This window comes from Neovison vison, chromosome 14 (genome assembly GCF_020171115.1).
Source record: "Neovison vison isolate M4711 chromosome 14, ASM_NN_V1, whole genome shotgun sequence".
NCBI lineage: Eukaryota > Metazoa > Chordata > Mammalia > Carnivora > Mustelidae > Neogale > Neogale vison.
The window spans coordinates 29,245,947-29,262,272 of record NC_058104.1 but is presented as its reverse complement, the minus strand read 5'-3'; the positions used below and the strand labels follow the sequence as shown (position 1 = coordinate 29,262,272).

The 16,326-nt window shown below is 43.6% G+C and overlaps 1 protein-coding gene across 2 annotated transcripts in view; it reads left to right on the top strand.

Moving 5' to 3' along the window:
* The window catches only part of LOC122895648, a 407,274-nt gene that overhangs the window by 312,730 nt on the left and 78,218 nt on the right, over positions 1 to 16,326 (top strand). For both annotated transcript variants that reach the window (XM_044233188.1, XM_044233189.1), the window contains one exon: positions 7,033 to 7,123. In XM_044233188.1, the coding sequence (XP_044089123.1) occupies positions 7,079 to 7,123 (45 nt within the window). In that variant the 5' untranslated portion in view covers positions 7,033 to 7,078. The remainder of the gene's footprint in view (positions 1 to 7,032; positions 7,124 to 16,326) is intronic.

Genomic DNA, 16,326 nt, shown 5'->3' with positions numbered 1-16,326 from the left:
CTCATCGCTGTGGGCTGCACACTGGAGCTTGGTGGCTTTGTGTCTGTTCGCTCCTTTAGTCCGATGGCTGCCCAGCCTGGGTCTCTCATTCTTGCTGATGAAGCATCCTATTCTAAGCCAGAGTTGTTCCATCAGAACAACTCTGTTGTTCTGTTACCCAAGCAGTGGTAACATCCACCCTGCCGCACCTCGCACTCATAGCTGATTGTATGACTCCCATATCAGTAGTCTTTTCTCTATTAAAATGAGGTGAAAGATAAATCATTTTGGATAGACCTTTGTTGTTACGCAGGAGTATGTCTAAAGCAACGGCTTTTGGTTGGAAGAACTAGAACAGAAGTTACAAACCCCAAAATGCCTGCAGAGGCCAGGCAGGTCATTGGAAGGCATAAAGCACACCATTCAAACAGGGAATCGTGGGAACTGGGGGACCCTGGGGGGGGATTCACTCAGGCTGGAGGCATCATCACCCCAGTGCTGCAAAAATGGCAGTTGGACCCAGCCTGGCAGGACCTTAGACATTTCGATAGAAATCTGAGATTTTATTTTATTTTTTTAAGATTTATGTATTTGAGACAGAAAGAGTGCCTGAGCAGGGGGAGTGGCAGGCAGAAGGAGAGGAAGGAGCAGGTTCCCCGCTGAGCAGGGAGCCCAACTTGGGGCTGGATCCCAGGACTCCAGGATCGTGACCTGAGCCTGAGGTTAGATGCTTAACTGACTGAGCCACTCAGGCGCTCTAGAAACCTGAAATTTTAAATACATTTATTCATGTAATTACGTGTATTTATTCATGTAGCTACATGTGATTTATACGTCATCGGAGGACGATCTCTACTTAGATTCTTGGGAACCATCTGTTTTCTGCCTATGAGAGTAAATTGGTCCAGAAAGTTAGAAATGGACCAGGTTGAGAAGGGAGGGGTAGTGATTTAAAGACCTGCCCATTTCAGGAGAAACGGATTTCCTGGCTACCCACAAAGCAAAGTCTCATCTACCTCCTTGGATCATAGTGGCCATTCGCGTGCTAGGTATCCTACTAAGGTAAGGACCTGAGCTCATTTATTTCCCACCGTCCCCTGGGAAATACTGTCTCCGTTTTGCAGACGGGGGACCAGGGTCTCACCATAGTAGCGACTCATGATCCCAGGACTAATAATAACTGCTCATGATCATGAGACAGGATTTGAGTGTGGGAACGTGCAAGCTTTTACATGTGCCCTTTATTGGCCTGAGGATGAGTGTTTCTGAGCTTTAGAAAGGACAGTAGGGACAAAGTTGGCCAATTTATCATTCTCCTGAGCAGCTCTTAACCTGTGCCCAAGGGAAGTTGGTATAAATACCACCATTCCCAACCACTGTGTTCCGTGCCATTCCCTCGGGCTCCCCAGCAGGACGGAGCCCCCGTTGCACATAGGAGTATCTTACTTGATGCCCTGAGAATTGACATCTTTCCCTCCCCAATCTCACTACTTTTCCCTCTCACGTCAACTAGGCTTGTATGCATCCTTGTCTCAGACCCTAAGTAAGACCCAAGGGAATCTCAGATTCTTTGGTTATTGCGAAGATTGGATTATCTTTGCTTCTGATGAAGCTAGTCAGGTCACCAAGCCTTAACCATCTATATGTATCATATGCCGTCGTATGTTGTCCTAAGGGGCATAACAGAGTTAGAGCAGAAGAGAGCACCAGTCTTGAACTTACGAGGAGAAGAATGCAAAAATGGGAAAGGGGGACAGATGTGAATCAAAGGGGTTTATTCGGTCACAGAGAAGACACTTGGTTGCTGTGACCCCTGCCACGTTTCCATCGGTGAAGGCACGACTGATTATCTACTAGCATTGCCAGCGATAAGAGGCTCTCTTCTTTCATCTTTCCGTTTAATTTCCTAACAACTTGAGAGGAAGAACTCTCTGGCACTGCACATTGCTTTGGATTATAACAAAAAGGATCCAGAACGCTTTTTTCCTATTTCTTCTCATAGTCATTCAGGGACATCGTGTAATTGAATTAAGACACTTCCAAGAGGTGAGTTATAGGATAATAATTCAGACCTTTCCATTTAATAAGAGCTGGCCTGTGGCCTTGGGTCCACTAGATCTGAAGGGGTGAATTACTGCTCCATAACTCACAAGGTCCCATTTAAAGAGACCCTGGTTAAAGGGAATTAACATCAACAACCAAGTCAGCAAAGGCAGTCCGCGTTCTCAGAGTAAGGGATGAGGCGAACACAGAAATGAATTTGGAAACTTGGCTTCTCACTTCAAAGAAGTCAGATATCTGAGAATAATGGCAGACCCTCGAGGAAGCATGAATAGCCTCTCTGCCAAGCAGGGTTCTGGGTATTTTCCACCGTTTCCCCGACATGCACGTGTGGAAGTCTCTCACACGCCGTCCTTTCCGATACGGTTAAGTAACTAATGGGGCTTTAACCGTAGCCAGGACATAGGTGAGGTCCCCAGCAGGTTCCTTCTTGCTGGAGGCAGAATGGACAGGGACGTCCCAGGACACCCCGGTGTCATTCTTCTCCTTTGCCTCTGTGACAAGCATCTTTTTTCTCACAGATGCCTGAGATTTTACCATTCGCAATTCATTTACTCGGCTTAAACATGACCATCTGATTTCCTCTTTTTAAAAGGGAGCCAACATTATACCGAAGTAAACGTATGGCACTTAACTCCTAGATCGATACGAGTTCGAATCTAAACTCCACAACTCACAATCTGTGATGTTGGTTACTTCCTTTGGGTTCTAAGTGTCTCATCTGTAGGCTGAGGATTATAATAAGACTACCTGCTTAGAGCCCTCACGAAGATTAGATAGAAGAATGGATCGAATACTTAGCCAAGCACGAGACAAGAGTAAGGGTTCGGCAAAGAACGAGTATGATTGTTGAAAAATGTCCTTCAGAGAGAGACGCTTATGCCAACAGTCCCGTCTCTGGGCTCTACTTTCGAATTCCAGAGTGTGGCTATCACTCCATGTGCGAAATGAAAGCTGATTAATTCAATAGAGTTCGTAGATCCCCTTTCCTAATACGGCACTGATGGTTAGTTTGCTGCCTCTGAGGTAAATCTGACATTTGGAAATTTCTAGACACCTAAAGCAAACCACCTCAACTCCCAGGGTTCCCTTGCAGTTTAGGAGGTCAGTACCAGCTGATAGGACCTGTCCCTTTTCCATTCCCTCTCAGACCTTTTTCTTGTCATGTGCCAACCTTCTGCTATCTGTCCCAAACTTTTACCCAAAGATAAAAAGAGAAAGCTTATAATTCATTACAGTTCATTAAAATGAAAATAAAAATTTATTTTGCATCAAAATGAAGAAAATACATTTATTATTAGCATATAAATGGTATTTTTTAATGTCACTCTGCCTCAAAATCACTTACATTTTTCAATGATCACAGCACACAAAATTAATTTTTGATAGCCTTTTGTGATTTGGCTGAAAATTCTTATTTCTTTTTGTGCTTTAAACAGCAAACTGTATCCACTGCTATTCATAGCAAATTTTAGATAATGAAGCAATTAAAAATACATGGATTTAAGATCTTATCTCATTTTTCCTTTGGCCTATTTCTGCTTCATTATTCATGAAGGGATATGTTTAATTCAGAGTTAGTAATTGCAGATATATCTAGTATAAATTGTGCCTCATACTCTTTACCCATTTCAATTTATTTTAGCAAATAGACCCCTATTTGAAAAAAGTAGTTGAGAGAGGGGGAGAGTATGATAAAAATGCAGAAATCTGTGTGCCTTTGTGTGTGTGTGTGTGTGTGTGTGTGTATACATGTTGATTGGCAGCGCCAAACAAAATCTCAAAGATGTTAATGATTACCAAAAGATTTGCCAAGGGCCAGGCACCGTACTGAATAATTACACCGGCATCTCATTCAGTCCTCAGAGATTTTATATGGGAGTTAAAATTAATACTCCTGTTTCTTAGGTATGGGGACAAGGCTCAGGAAGGTTACAGAACTGGCTGAAAGTCACAGGGTTAGAAGTGACAGAGAATTGGGATCAGAACCTGGCTTGTCTGTCTCCAGGGCCCTATATTTCCAACCCCCCGTTACACTGTCTCTTATGTCCTGGGGCCACGTGCACCTGAACCTGGAAGCCATTGGTCAAAGGCTTTAGAAATCACCCTACTGCTTTACCTCATAGTATCCCCAGTTCATAAAGTGGCCGGTCCACGGCTCTTGTCACTTACTTGGTTCCCACGAATCCTAAATATATTTTAGGAATTTATCCTAGGGAAGCAACAGGACATGTACACACGGTTTCTTGTAACCCAACTTGTCACAGGACACTCTATACCAATAACACAGAGACCAAGAGAAGAGAAAGAGGGAAGAGAAGAAAAGGAAAAGACCACGTAGCCTAGAAAAATTCTATTACAGGTTCAATAAACTCCGAGGCACTTAGTGGTATACCCCGGAGCCCTGAAAAACAACGATGAGAATCTCATGTCCTGACATACAGGAATGTTCCTGGTAAAGCTTTTAGGTGAAAACAGTAGGTGTGTGAGACAGTCTGTGCGATGTTCCTCTATTTTAATAAACAATAGATACATACACGTATATGTGCGTAAGAGGAGAGTGACAATCCGGACGGTGCTGTTGGACTGTAATAGAATATGAGCCACATATGTAATGTATTTATTTATTTTTAAAGATTTTATTTATTTATTTCAGAGAGATGAGCTAGAGGGTGGCGAGACAGGGAGAGAGAACCTTGGGCAGACGCCGTGGTGGGCTCCATCTCCAGACCGTGAGGTCACCACCTGAACCGAAACCAAGAGTCAGAGATTGGACCGATGATGCCACTCAGGCGCCCCTGCACAATGTCGTCTGAAATGTTCTAAGAGCTGCATGAAAAAGCAAAGTGAGGGGCACCTGGGTGTCTCCATCAGTTAAGTGGCTGACTCCTGGTTTCCATTTGGGTTTTCCTAGAGGTTCAACCTCTAACCAATCTAAAATTATCAATGAGATAATTTAGTTTTTGTTTTTTTGTTTTTGTTTTTGTTTTTTTTGGTAGGAGCCTTTGGATTCTAGCCCAGATCACGAGTTCTCTTCCACTATAACATTGTCCTTGTGGTGCTTTCTCTGTACTGGCAAAATATCACCCTAATTACTTAATTATACTTCGAGGTGATCGTGTTGACATGGCTCCTGGAAAGAACACTTTAATTAAATAGAAAGTGTGTTTACGGATTCTTTTACTCCATCAACACACTGCATTGATCCCCCACTATGTACTCCTCCGTTCTAGATCCTGGGGATGCAGGAGAGAAATCAGTAGGCAAAATCACCACCCTTACGGGACATGAATTCTGGCAACAGAGACAGATTTTTAAAAGTGAGCAAAAAAATATGCAATATGGTGGGTGTCGATGAGAGTTCCAGAGACAGAGGAGGAAAGGAAGATCAAGGTGTGTTTATGAGGAATGATCAGGAAGGTGTCTCTGATACAGTAACACTGTACACAGACATGATGGAAGTGACAGGGAAATCTTGAGGCTATTTGAGGGACAATCATCTGGCAAGTGCAAAGGCCCTGGGGTAGGAGTGAATTCAGCAGGACTGAGGAGCTGTGAGGGGCCACAGTGGCTGGAACAGAGCTTATTCTGTCAGTTCTGGAAGTGGGAGGTAGAAGTCGTGTTAGGGGTCAAGTAGACTTGAGATATCTATTGGCCAATTCTAAGGTATTGGTACTGCTGTAGTAGGACTCCTCTTGGTCAGCTCAAAGTGTTGACAATGACAGACATATTAAGGAATAGCAGAAAAGGAAACTGTCATTCCCTGGGTCCATATAGTGCAGAGAGAAGAGAACAGCCTCGAATGATAAAATGTGTGTGACAGGGAGAGTAAGGGGGGGGGCAGAGACGTACAGGCAGACGTACTCAAGAGGAACATAAACCATGATGATTCCACAAAAATCTTGGGAGGATGTTAGGCTCTTAGGACTTAGGATGGCAGCTTAGACCAAATAACATTTAAAAACTCGAAGGAAGTGGTGACTGTAGCTTACGTCTGTCTGTGACAAACTTATTTAAGACACCAAATATTTGAAGAATCATAGCATTTTAATTTGCTTTATTCTTAGTGGATGTGCCCTGTAGTTTAAACCTGATTTCAAACTTTTTTTTTTTTTAAATCTGCACTTAATAATAAATAGACTGGTGGGTGAAAAGCAAAAGTTGCCTTGTGAATAGGCTTTTTCAAATAGTGCGTTTCCCTGGCATATGTAAGTGTTATTAGCGATAGAAGAAAGCTTGATTTATGGAAATCCTCCTTATGCCACAAAGATGCAGCATCGGGGGACGTTGGTTCTGCCGCTCCGGCATGCAAATGACCATTTCTAGCAATTCTTTAGAGTGCACGTTTCTTGACTGCAGAGAAGGATGGTGTCCAAAAAAATAGGTAGGACTCAGCGTGCGTGCCAATTGTTCCTGTTGCCAGAAAGCCAAGCCATCTGGATGTCCTCCTAATACACTCTCACCTTCACCTAGAGTAAATCTCTGTCCTCGTGCCTCAGTGTCCTAATCTCTGGGTTCCAGTCCTGGCTGGTCACGGACTGTCTTGGGAAGGTTACCGTAAATCTCCCGGGTCTCAGTTTCCCCTCCTGGGAAGAGAGAATGATTATTAAAATGAGGATGAAGAGGGGCGCCTGGGCGGCTCAGTGGGCTAAAGCCTCTGCCTTCGGCTCAGGTCATGGTCCCAGGGTCCTGGGATCAAGCCCCATGTCATGTCGGGCTCTCTGCTCAGCAGGGAGCCTGCTTCCCTTCCTCTCTTCTCTGCCTGCCTCTCTGCCTACTTGCGAACTCTGTCAAATAAATAAAATCTTAAAAAAAAAATGAAGGTAAAGATGGTCAGATTGGGGACCAAAAGGGTAGGAACCCTTAGCGAAAAATCTGGCCAATGACAAACTCTTAATAAAGGTTAGTAATACATAAATGAAAACATCTAGACCAGCAGCAGAGAGCTTACCTGTGTTTTGTTTTACTTCTTTTCCTTTTTTTTCCCCCTAGAGAAAAATGACAGGGACTCACTTTCCAAGAAATTACAGTACGTTCAATGACTTCCCATCAAGAGCGAGCACTGTTCCGTGTCCTGCCGTTGGTAAGTATCAAATGGGCCCATGTCAGACAAGGCATGGCTTTTAATCTCCCTTTATTTGCCATGTCACCTGTCAGTGACCTTGACTGTTGCCGGCTGCCTCATGTTCTGCAGTTTACTGATAAGTGTGTTTACGGCTTTTGAAGTCATGTCTGCCGAAAACCACATCTGGTTCACCGCCGCCTCCACAGACACACAATGAAATATAAAGGCTAATTCTGCGGTGTACACAATCCGGGTCTGTTTCCCCAGAGGATTCCAGATGGAGTGAACTCAGCAGAGGCAGCTACTGATGGCTGGCGAGTCTGGGGGAGGAGGGAGCACGGGGTGCAACCTGAAGCCTTTGCTGAGCAAATAGGGGTGCCGTGGTCTCAGACAAGGGAGGGGAGAGGGACCCCCACAGTACCCCTCCTTCCCCATTTAGGTCACCAGGAACTTTGATGCACACCTAGGTTGAGGTTTTTCAAATAGAATAACCTTTCCCACCCTAGCTGTCTCATTCAGTAAACATAAGGAGGACATGGCGGTTGGAAGAAGTCCGGGGCTTGTAGGAGCCGTGGAGGAGGGCCCTTGTACTTTATTAGGGCAGATGATGGCATCTGTATTTAAAAGTCCAATGAAAATATCAGCAATCATGTATCGAGCTTGTACTGAACGTTAGATGCTGGTCTTGACCGCTTTCCTTGCCTGGACACGATCCGTCCAGCTAGCTGTAGGGGATAGGGTCTCCGTTTTACAGACACGGAAATGGAAACGTGAGGAGATAAAGCAACTTGCCTGAAGATGATGGGTCCTTAGGACTTGAGTTGTTTCAAACTGTTGACTGTATATCTCATTTATTAAGATAGACATTTACTCACTCATCATTGAGTGGATGCTTAGCAGCTTGGTTGAAGGGTCCTGGGCTGTGCCCACATTCACTGCTAGATACCGCCAATCCATTTTCCAAAGTCATTTTATCCGTCCAAGCAGCCGAGCCAAATGTGAAGGGGAGTCTGGCTGATTCCTGTGCTAATGTTTTTAACCACTGAAATGCACCCCAAAGTGCCAGGTACAGATAGCGGGGGGGGGGGGGGGTGTCCCGGGAAACCGTTGCTCCTGGCAAGTAAAGGTTTTGTTGTGGAGGCTGTTTTGTTTCGTAAGCATTTTTATTAACATATAACACGCACAGAGCAACGTGTATAAACCTCAAGCCAACAGCTCATTGAATTTTTAATCACGTGAGGATCCCTTGAGAGCACTGCCTGATCCAGGCACAGAGCATTACTAACGCCCCCCAACAGCTTTCCTCCGACTTTGTTCTTGTTCAAGATTATCTTTACTTGGTTGACCCTTTGCATTTCCATATGCATTTTAGTCACTTTACACAACAACCAAAAAAAAAACCTGCTGGGATTTTGAATGAGATTGTTTTGAATTTCAGAGTTTTGTTAGATTGGTGGGTTCCCCCCCCCCTCCTTAACTCAAAAGAATTCACTAGTAAATTCATTTGGGCAGGGAGAGTGAGTGTGTGTGTGTGCATGGGTGTGCGGAGGGATGGGTTGTAACTGCAGATACGATTTCTTTAGTAGCTAAAGGAATATTCAGATTTTCTGCTGTTTTTTATGTCAGTTTTGCTGTTTTTAAAGAAATATTTGCATTTCATCTATATGTTTCAAATCTCTTGGCTTCAGACTGTTTACAGGGCATGAAGGGATTACTTCATGTGACCGAAATTTTCTGTGTCTTGATTGTGGCAGTATTTACATGCAGGTATACATTTGTCGAGACTTATTTAAAATAGGTACATTTTAATTATTTCACATATAATTTTAGAAAAAACGAAAAGACTAGTAAAATCAAATGTTGGTAGTGAAATGAGTTGTATTGCAGGAGAGGGTAAATACTGGCACAACAGCTTGGAAAAAACAATTTAGAAAATATCTTTAAAAATTGCAAATGTAGAGATGCTGTCACTTAGATCTTCTACCTGTAAGTATATGCTTTAGGGAAATTCTCCCATAGATGCTCATGGAGATAGTACAGCATTTACTGCGGCAATGTTTATAAGAGAAGAAAAAGTGGAAACCGCGTTATCCTATTCAGAATATAAGTGGTGGTAAATTCGCAAGGTAGACTAATATATCGCTTTTAAACATAGTGATTTAGAACTGGGACCGTGTCTGACCACTTTCTGTGGCATGTGAGCGCGGGGATGTGGTAGCTTCTCGGAATCTTCTGTAAGGGTAGCTGATTAACTTTCAGCTCTTCTACTCCCCGCTGACTTCCCCTTGGCTTTATGTATCAGGTTTCCCAGGGCTGCCGTAACAAAGTAGCATAAACCGAGTCGAGTGGCTTTAAACAACAGAAATCTATTTTCTTATTGCTCTGGAGACCAGAAATCTTACCAGCATGGCCATGCTCTCTTGGTGGTCCCAGGGAAGACCTAGCTTCTGGTGTTGCTGGCAATCTTTGGTCTTCCTTGGGTTAGAGATACAGCATTCTAATATCGGCCTCTGTCTTCACGTGACATTCTTCCTGAGGGTCTAAATCTGTCTGTCCTCTTTTTTATGAGGACACTGGTTGTGTTGGACTGGGACCCACAGTAATTCATCTCGATTACGTTTGCAAAAACCCCTTTCCCAACTAAGGTCACATTGATAGATACTGGGGGTTAGGACTTCAACATGTCTTTTTAGTAGACACAGTTCAGCCCCCAACACCTTCTTCTCTTCCTTTTTATATTTCTTCTCTATCCCTCCTATCCTTTCTATTGGCTGGAATGTGGATGTGATGGCAGGAGCTAGAACAGCCATCTTGGACTAAGAAATAAATTCGAGAATGGAATCCATGTATGGAGGAGCTATATGATAGAAGGAAGCTGGGCTCTTGAATCATGAAGAAGCCACATCAGGTCTGGACTCTCTATCAAGAGTTATATATGAGAGAAAAACAAATATTTATCTTTAAAGAACCCTCTTCCCTTTACTTCAGGATTTCTTTTTACTTGTGGCCAAATGTAATCTTAATTAATTAACACGCACACAGCCATAGGTGTGACTTACTGAAACATAAGTGGGAATGTACCATGTACATGAACACAGGAAGAGAGAATAGAACGGGAAATGATCATCAATGGGAACCTGAACTTCCTCTGTAATGTTTTATTTCTTCTATCAGAAGATCAAGCAAATATAGCAAATGCTTAAAGAGTTAGAGTTCTAGGAGGTGGGGACCAGTGTCACAAGTCATGATAATGTAAATTCTTGAATTCTGAATTAAAAACATATATATATATATTCTTCCAGCCCCCCCCCAAATTTGAGAAGACTCTATCTGCATCTTTTACCTGAGTCACATGGATTGACCTGAAATTCCCTGAACTCACTGTCTACTTTTTCACCTGTCCGAACACACGTTCTCCTCCATGGCATGTCCTTCTCGCCTTTCTCACCCAGTTCCCTCCTCCACGTCTCTCGGATCTCAGCTCTGCATCAAATAACAGGTGTAGGGACATCTGAGGAACCATTTAGAGAACCAACAGAAGTTAGATTCCTTCCTATCAGATTTCAGACTAAAAGCCCAAGTGGTGATACGTTTTTCATAATTATTCGAATGACAAAGAGGTGCTTGCTCATGGTACAAAACCGAAAGACCAGTATTGCAGAAGTATCTGAAACTAAAAATTGAAACCTGCCCTTTTTCATCTCTATTGTGTCCTAGAGGCAGCTCATTTGAATAAAGATTTAAATATTTTTAAAAACCAACCTAGAAGGTACTAGGTTAAGTAACAGGAGAGTCTTTTTAAAATCTCATGGTAAGGAAGGGCTTTCTTAGGCAGAACAAAAGCAGAAACTTTAAGTCACCAGACTCATTTTTCTGTGAGACAAAGTTTTCAAGCCGCCGTGTGAGTAAAAAATACTTGTAACCTGCAGGACGGACGAGAATGACAATGTTCTTCATATATAAAGAGATAGTTTGGGGTGCCTGGGTGGCTCAGTGGGTTAAAGCCTCTGCCTTTGGTTCAGGTCATGATCCCAGGGTCCTGGGATAGAGCCCTGCATCGGGGCTCTCTGCTCAGTGGAGAGCCTGCTTCCTCCCCGCACCCCCCCCCCACCGTCTGCCTCTCTGCCTAGTTGTGATCTCCCTTTGTCAAATAAATAAATAAAATCTTAAAAAAAGAGAGAGAGAGAGATAGTTCAAATTAATATAGAAGGAAAAGAGGCAAAAGGGAAACTCGTTACACTGAAATATCACTGACAATAATAACAAACAGGCCAATCTGAAAGGCCAGTATAAACTTAGCTTACACATGTAACAGTAAGTATGTAACAATACTGATGGGAGACCTTGGGAGAAATTGTTTGGTTCCTGAGGCACTGACGGAATTGAAAAGGAGCAAAACCTTTGGGAGAAAATTGGGCCCCCTGTGTCAAAGCCTTAAAAAGATCTGTAATTTTGACTCTGTGATTTCACCATGCAGAATTCATTCTGAGAAAATAAAGGAGGGTATGTGCAAAAAAAAAAAAAAAAATTAGCTATAAACACTTAGCACGCAGTTGCTGATAGTAACAAGGAAAATTGTAAACAACCCAACTGTCCACATTTACAGTCTTTGTGAGACAAATAACGGCACCTTCATTGAACAGAACAGTCCAAATATGATCCAAATGATTTAATTTCTGAGGAAGATGTTCACAGTACGCTAAGTGAAAAGTAGACAGATTAAAAAATAGTATGGGTTGCACGACCCAGCTTTTCAAAGAGGGGCTGCCCATACAGACAGAAATGGGACGGATACACGTCCCTTGTGTTTGTGTGTGTGTGATTGAATTGTTTCAGAGTTGCGGGTTTATAGATGATTTTCATTTTCTTTTTTTACTTATCTATAGATTTACAATGAGGAGAAAATTAAAACATGTCTCAGGTGAAGCATTTTGTCCCTGGAAAAGATTCCCCATACCCCGGTCCTCGGAAATGCTTTCCCCAGGTGCTTTCAAGCTGTGTTTTCGGTGGGGCTGGCTGGTCGGTCAGGCTGAGCTGAGACCCATGTGCCTTCTGTCATTCCTCAGTAGACGGTAACTTCTTTGAGCAAAAGTGACATGTCTTGCTTCGTCAGCTGTGATCTCGGTGGGAAGTCCGACAAACATTTGTGGAATGGCGAATTAAGAAAATCCTCTCTCCTTCCGTTTTCTAAGTCTTGCTTTCATTTGCTGATTCCCCACACCTTCATTAACAAGTATTTAAAAATTGAAAATCACCAGTTATCTGAGCTGGAATGATTGATTTCTTCAAGCCCTGATTATGTAGCTAGAGAAACTTCACCTCTGTCACGTTAGCAAGTTAGGGACCGGCCAGGACTAGACCTGGACTCGCTCCTGTCCTTTTGGGGTTCTCTCCCGTACCCGTATGCTCACTGCCCTGTAGATTGCCTGCTGTTTTTTGGAGAAATCAGACACACAGCGAGTTTCCGAAGAGGATGATGCTTGCGGAGAGGGCTGGTCTGGGTCAGTGAGAAAGGAGGAATCGGGGAGTCAGTGGGAAACAGGATTCATAGCTAGATTTTAAGATGTCTCGCCCTTTCTCCAAGCCCAGAAATCCAGTGTGTGTGTGTGTGTGTGTGTGTGTGTGTGTGTGTGTGTGTGTTTACGCTCTGGGGAAGAAGATGCGAGAAAGCTTCGCTGCAGGCAACGTGGCCAAGTGAGCCTTTCCCACCACCCCCTTCAGAAAGTGGCTCCAAGCCTGTTGCTTTCTTTTCTCTCATGTGCCTTGATGCTTTCCTTCCCAGCTCTAGAATTTGCTGGGTCATGGCGCCTCTGTTTCCGCCTCACTTCGTCGGAATAGCCACGGTGTCAATGAGTGAATTCAGGTTCCCAGCTGGGGGCCCCAGAGAGTTTATTTCTAAAAATGAACCTGTCGTCTCACTTAATGCAGCCTCTGTGTACACAGCCTCTTAGCAAACAGCTGGAAAGTGAGTTGAGTCAACCAAGCAGTTGGCCGTTACGTGGCTTTCCATATTACACACTTTCTCGTTTTAAACCCTCACAACAACTCCGTGAGGACGGAGGAGCTACTGTCCCCATTTTGCAGATGAGAATACTGAGTCTCAGGAGAAGCGACTTGCCTGGGGTTCTAGACCAGCAAGGGGCTGAGACCGGTTGGGAGGCCAAGTGTTCCAGGTACGAGGACGTTAAATTCGCTTTCTCCGTTCTGGCAGGAAGTTAAATACGCCCTCCCCTTTCCGACAGATGACATTCACAGGGAACTTCAGGCTGGCTGACTGAAAAAAAACTGACTTCAGTGTTTCCAGAACACTTAGGATGGAGTTACTAAAACTGAATGGACTTTCCACCTCAGCCCACCAGATTTGATGAGAAATTCCCCATCGGTCATTCTTCGGGGTCCCTTGCCTGATCTTGGAGTTATGCAAATGTCCTGGGCCCTGTGAGGTACTTAGAAAAGTAAAGGCTTGGTTCTGAGTTGCCTGAGGACTCATTGTTAATGGTGCTTTTTCAGCTGTGCCACAACGCTGTGGACACTGGCCCTGGGCCATTTGTTCTGGATCTTTCAGAGATGCCCCTCAGAGCGTCACCTGCAGCAACCGTAGACTCAGTGCGGATATGCACCTCAGTACTCCGGAATCTTCCTTGCATCCTTAAGGCTTCACTCTCTAGCAGAATCCTCCTTGCTCGTCATGTGGACCTGTCATCCCGGAGTGGATCATGTCCTCTCTGTTCGAACTCCAGAGCCATCCCCTCTGCTGCTGAGTTCGGGCACCCAAAGCTCTGGAGCCCAAACTCCCTGCTCAGCTCCTTAAGATGCAGACACCGTTTTTTAAAATTATCCTCTCTTAATTTTTATTATTTTTTTATGTTTCAAGGCATACAGTAACGCGCACAAATCCAGTATCTAGCTTTGGTGGGCTTGACTTACGTCACCACCGTCCACATGTAGCCGTGGACATTTTCTTCATCGCAGAAAAATCCGTTGTGACCTTTTCCGGTTAGTCCCCCTACCCTTGGAGGTAGCCCCCATCTGACCCCAGTCACTGCCGGTGAGCTTTGTCCGTGTTTGCTGTTCACGTACATTGAACCGTACGATAGATCGTCTTTGATGCCTGGCTTCTTTTGCTCAGCATATTTTCGAAAATCACCCATGTGATGTTTTCCCATATTTTGTTCTATTTTACTGAAAATTAGTATTACACTCTGTGAATAGTACTGTGTATAGTATATATATATATATATATATATATATATACTATATAAGTGTATGTGTATAGTATACTACTGTGTATAGTATTCTATAGTATACTGTGAATACCTCAATTGTCTGTTTTCCTCGTATCGTTTCTGGTTTAGGACTATAGCGAGTTAAGCTTAAGCTTCTGTGAGTGAACCCTCTTGTACAAATCTTTTTGTGGACCTAATGCACTTGCTTCTCTTAAGTGTCATCCTTGGACTGGAACTGCAGGCTCATGGGAGTAGGAGTACATTTAATTTTATTAGAAACTGCCAAATTATTTCCCAGAGCGGCTGAAGTGTTTTGTGCTCCCACCAGCAATGTGTGGGAGTTCCAGTTGCTCCACATTTTTGCCAATACTTCTGTCATTCTTTTTAAAATTCTCTCTCAGCCTACAGGGATGCAGAACACTGTTCACTGCTCCAGGAGGTACCCCACATTTTTAAGGAAGGATTTTTCATTTCTGCTCTGGATGTCTTCAGCTGTCATCTCTCCTTCCCAATACTCCATCCCAAACCTTTCTTACTTCAGAACGGCTTGGAAAAGACTAGAAATCCAGTAGCTATCTCTTGTGAAATTCAGAGTAAACTGTGTAGCTGAGAAGTAGGTACCAGAAGGGCTCAATTTGGAGGCAGTCCAGGAGGCTAGGATTTTGGACTCAGATGGTCCTATTTTTTTTTACTGACTGTGTGGCCTGAGACGGATCCCTGAATATCATTGAGCTTTAGCTTCATTGACTATAAAATAATAGACAGCGAAGATTGAATTCATAAAAGATATAATTAAAAGGGAATTTCACAGACTAGGTACTTCTTGAATACATTTCACAGTTTAGGTGGTATCAGTCAGGATGGGCTGGGTTTTGCTGTGATAACAAGCAGCTCCGAAATCTCCATGGCTTAGCACAACAGAAATTCACTTCTTATTCATGGTATGTGTCTAGCACCTGTTCTTGGAGTGCTGTCATCAGTCCCTCATCAGCCTGGGCCAGTGGATCCTCTGCCTGGACACCTTGGTTCCAAATGATAGCGCTGGTTCCACTCATTCAACCCATGCAAACTTAGGAGAGTATTCTGTGAGAAACATTGGAGATCTAGAAGCAAAAGATACTGTGCCTGCTTCCAGGAGGTTACCATATAATAATAAGGACAAAAACAGTAACAGTTATAGTAACAGTAGCTACAGCAGCCAAATGTTATCAAGCCAGAGATGGTACTAAGAACTTATTTTATGCAGCAGGCATTTTCACAATCAGAAAACTCACATGGGTGAAAATGGAGCTATATTTTCCCGTAACCTAATTTAATTTCTCTCTTAAGCATCCACTTCCATCACGTGCTGGAGAATTACATTAGAGGAAATGAAGTCACTTCCCACTTAAGAGTCAGTCTCTTCTGGATATTAGTCAGCTGACTCAAGCTTCTCTTGCTTTTGCATTCCTTTCTGGCCTTTTCACTGGGCATACCCAACATTCCTGGTGTGAAGTGAAGCCTTAGTATTAGGACATGCCAGCCTGTGGGGAGAAGTATCGTTATCTCTTGTGTCTACTTGGTATAGTCAGGCATCCCCTTTGCTTCTGCTGATGCTGGCTGTGGTTCTGTAGTCACCTCTGTTTTATCCCATCCATGTATCACATCCTCAACCCCCCACCATGAGAACATTTTTGGTCTCCTGATTCTCACAGCCACTTCTGTGCCCTTCACAGGAGATTGAGAACTCCCAACTGCTTTCTGCATAGAATACTGCCACAATCAGGATCTACAAGCTTGTCCTTGTTCCTGTCCATCCAGACATTCCCCTCAACCTCTGCTGCCCTATGGCTTGGGCACCATGTTGGACAAGGAGCTGTTCTAATCTTATGGCCTCCTGGGACACAAAGCAGTGGCTCTTCTGGTTTGGGATAAACTCATCTGTGGTTTCTTTCATCATCCTAGACCATATTTATTTGGTTCACCTACAGTCAGCATGTATAATTCCTAATGGTT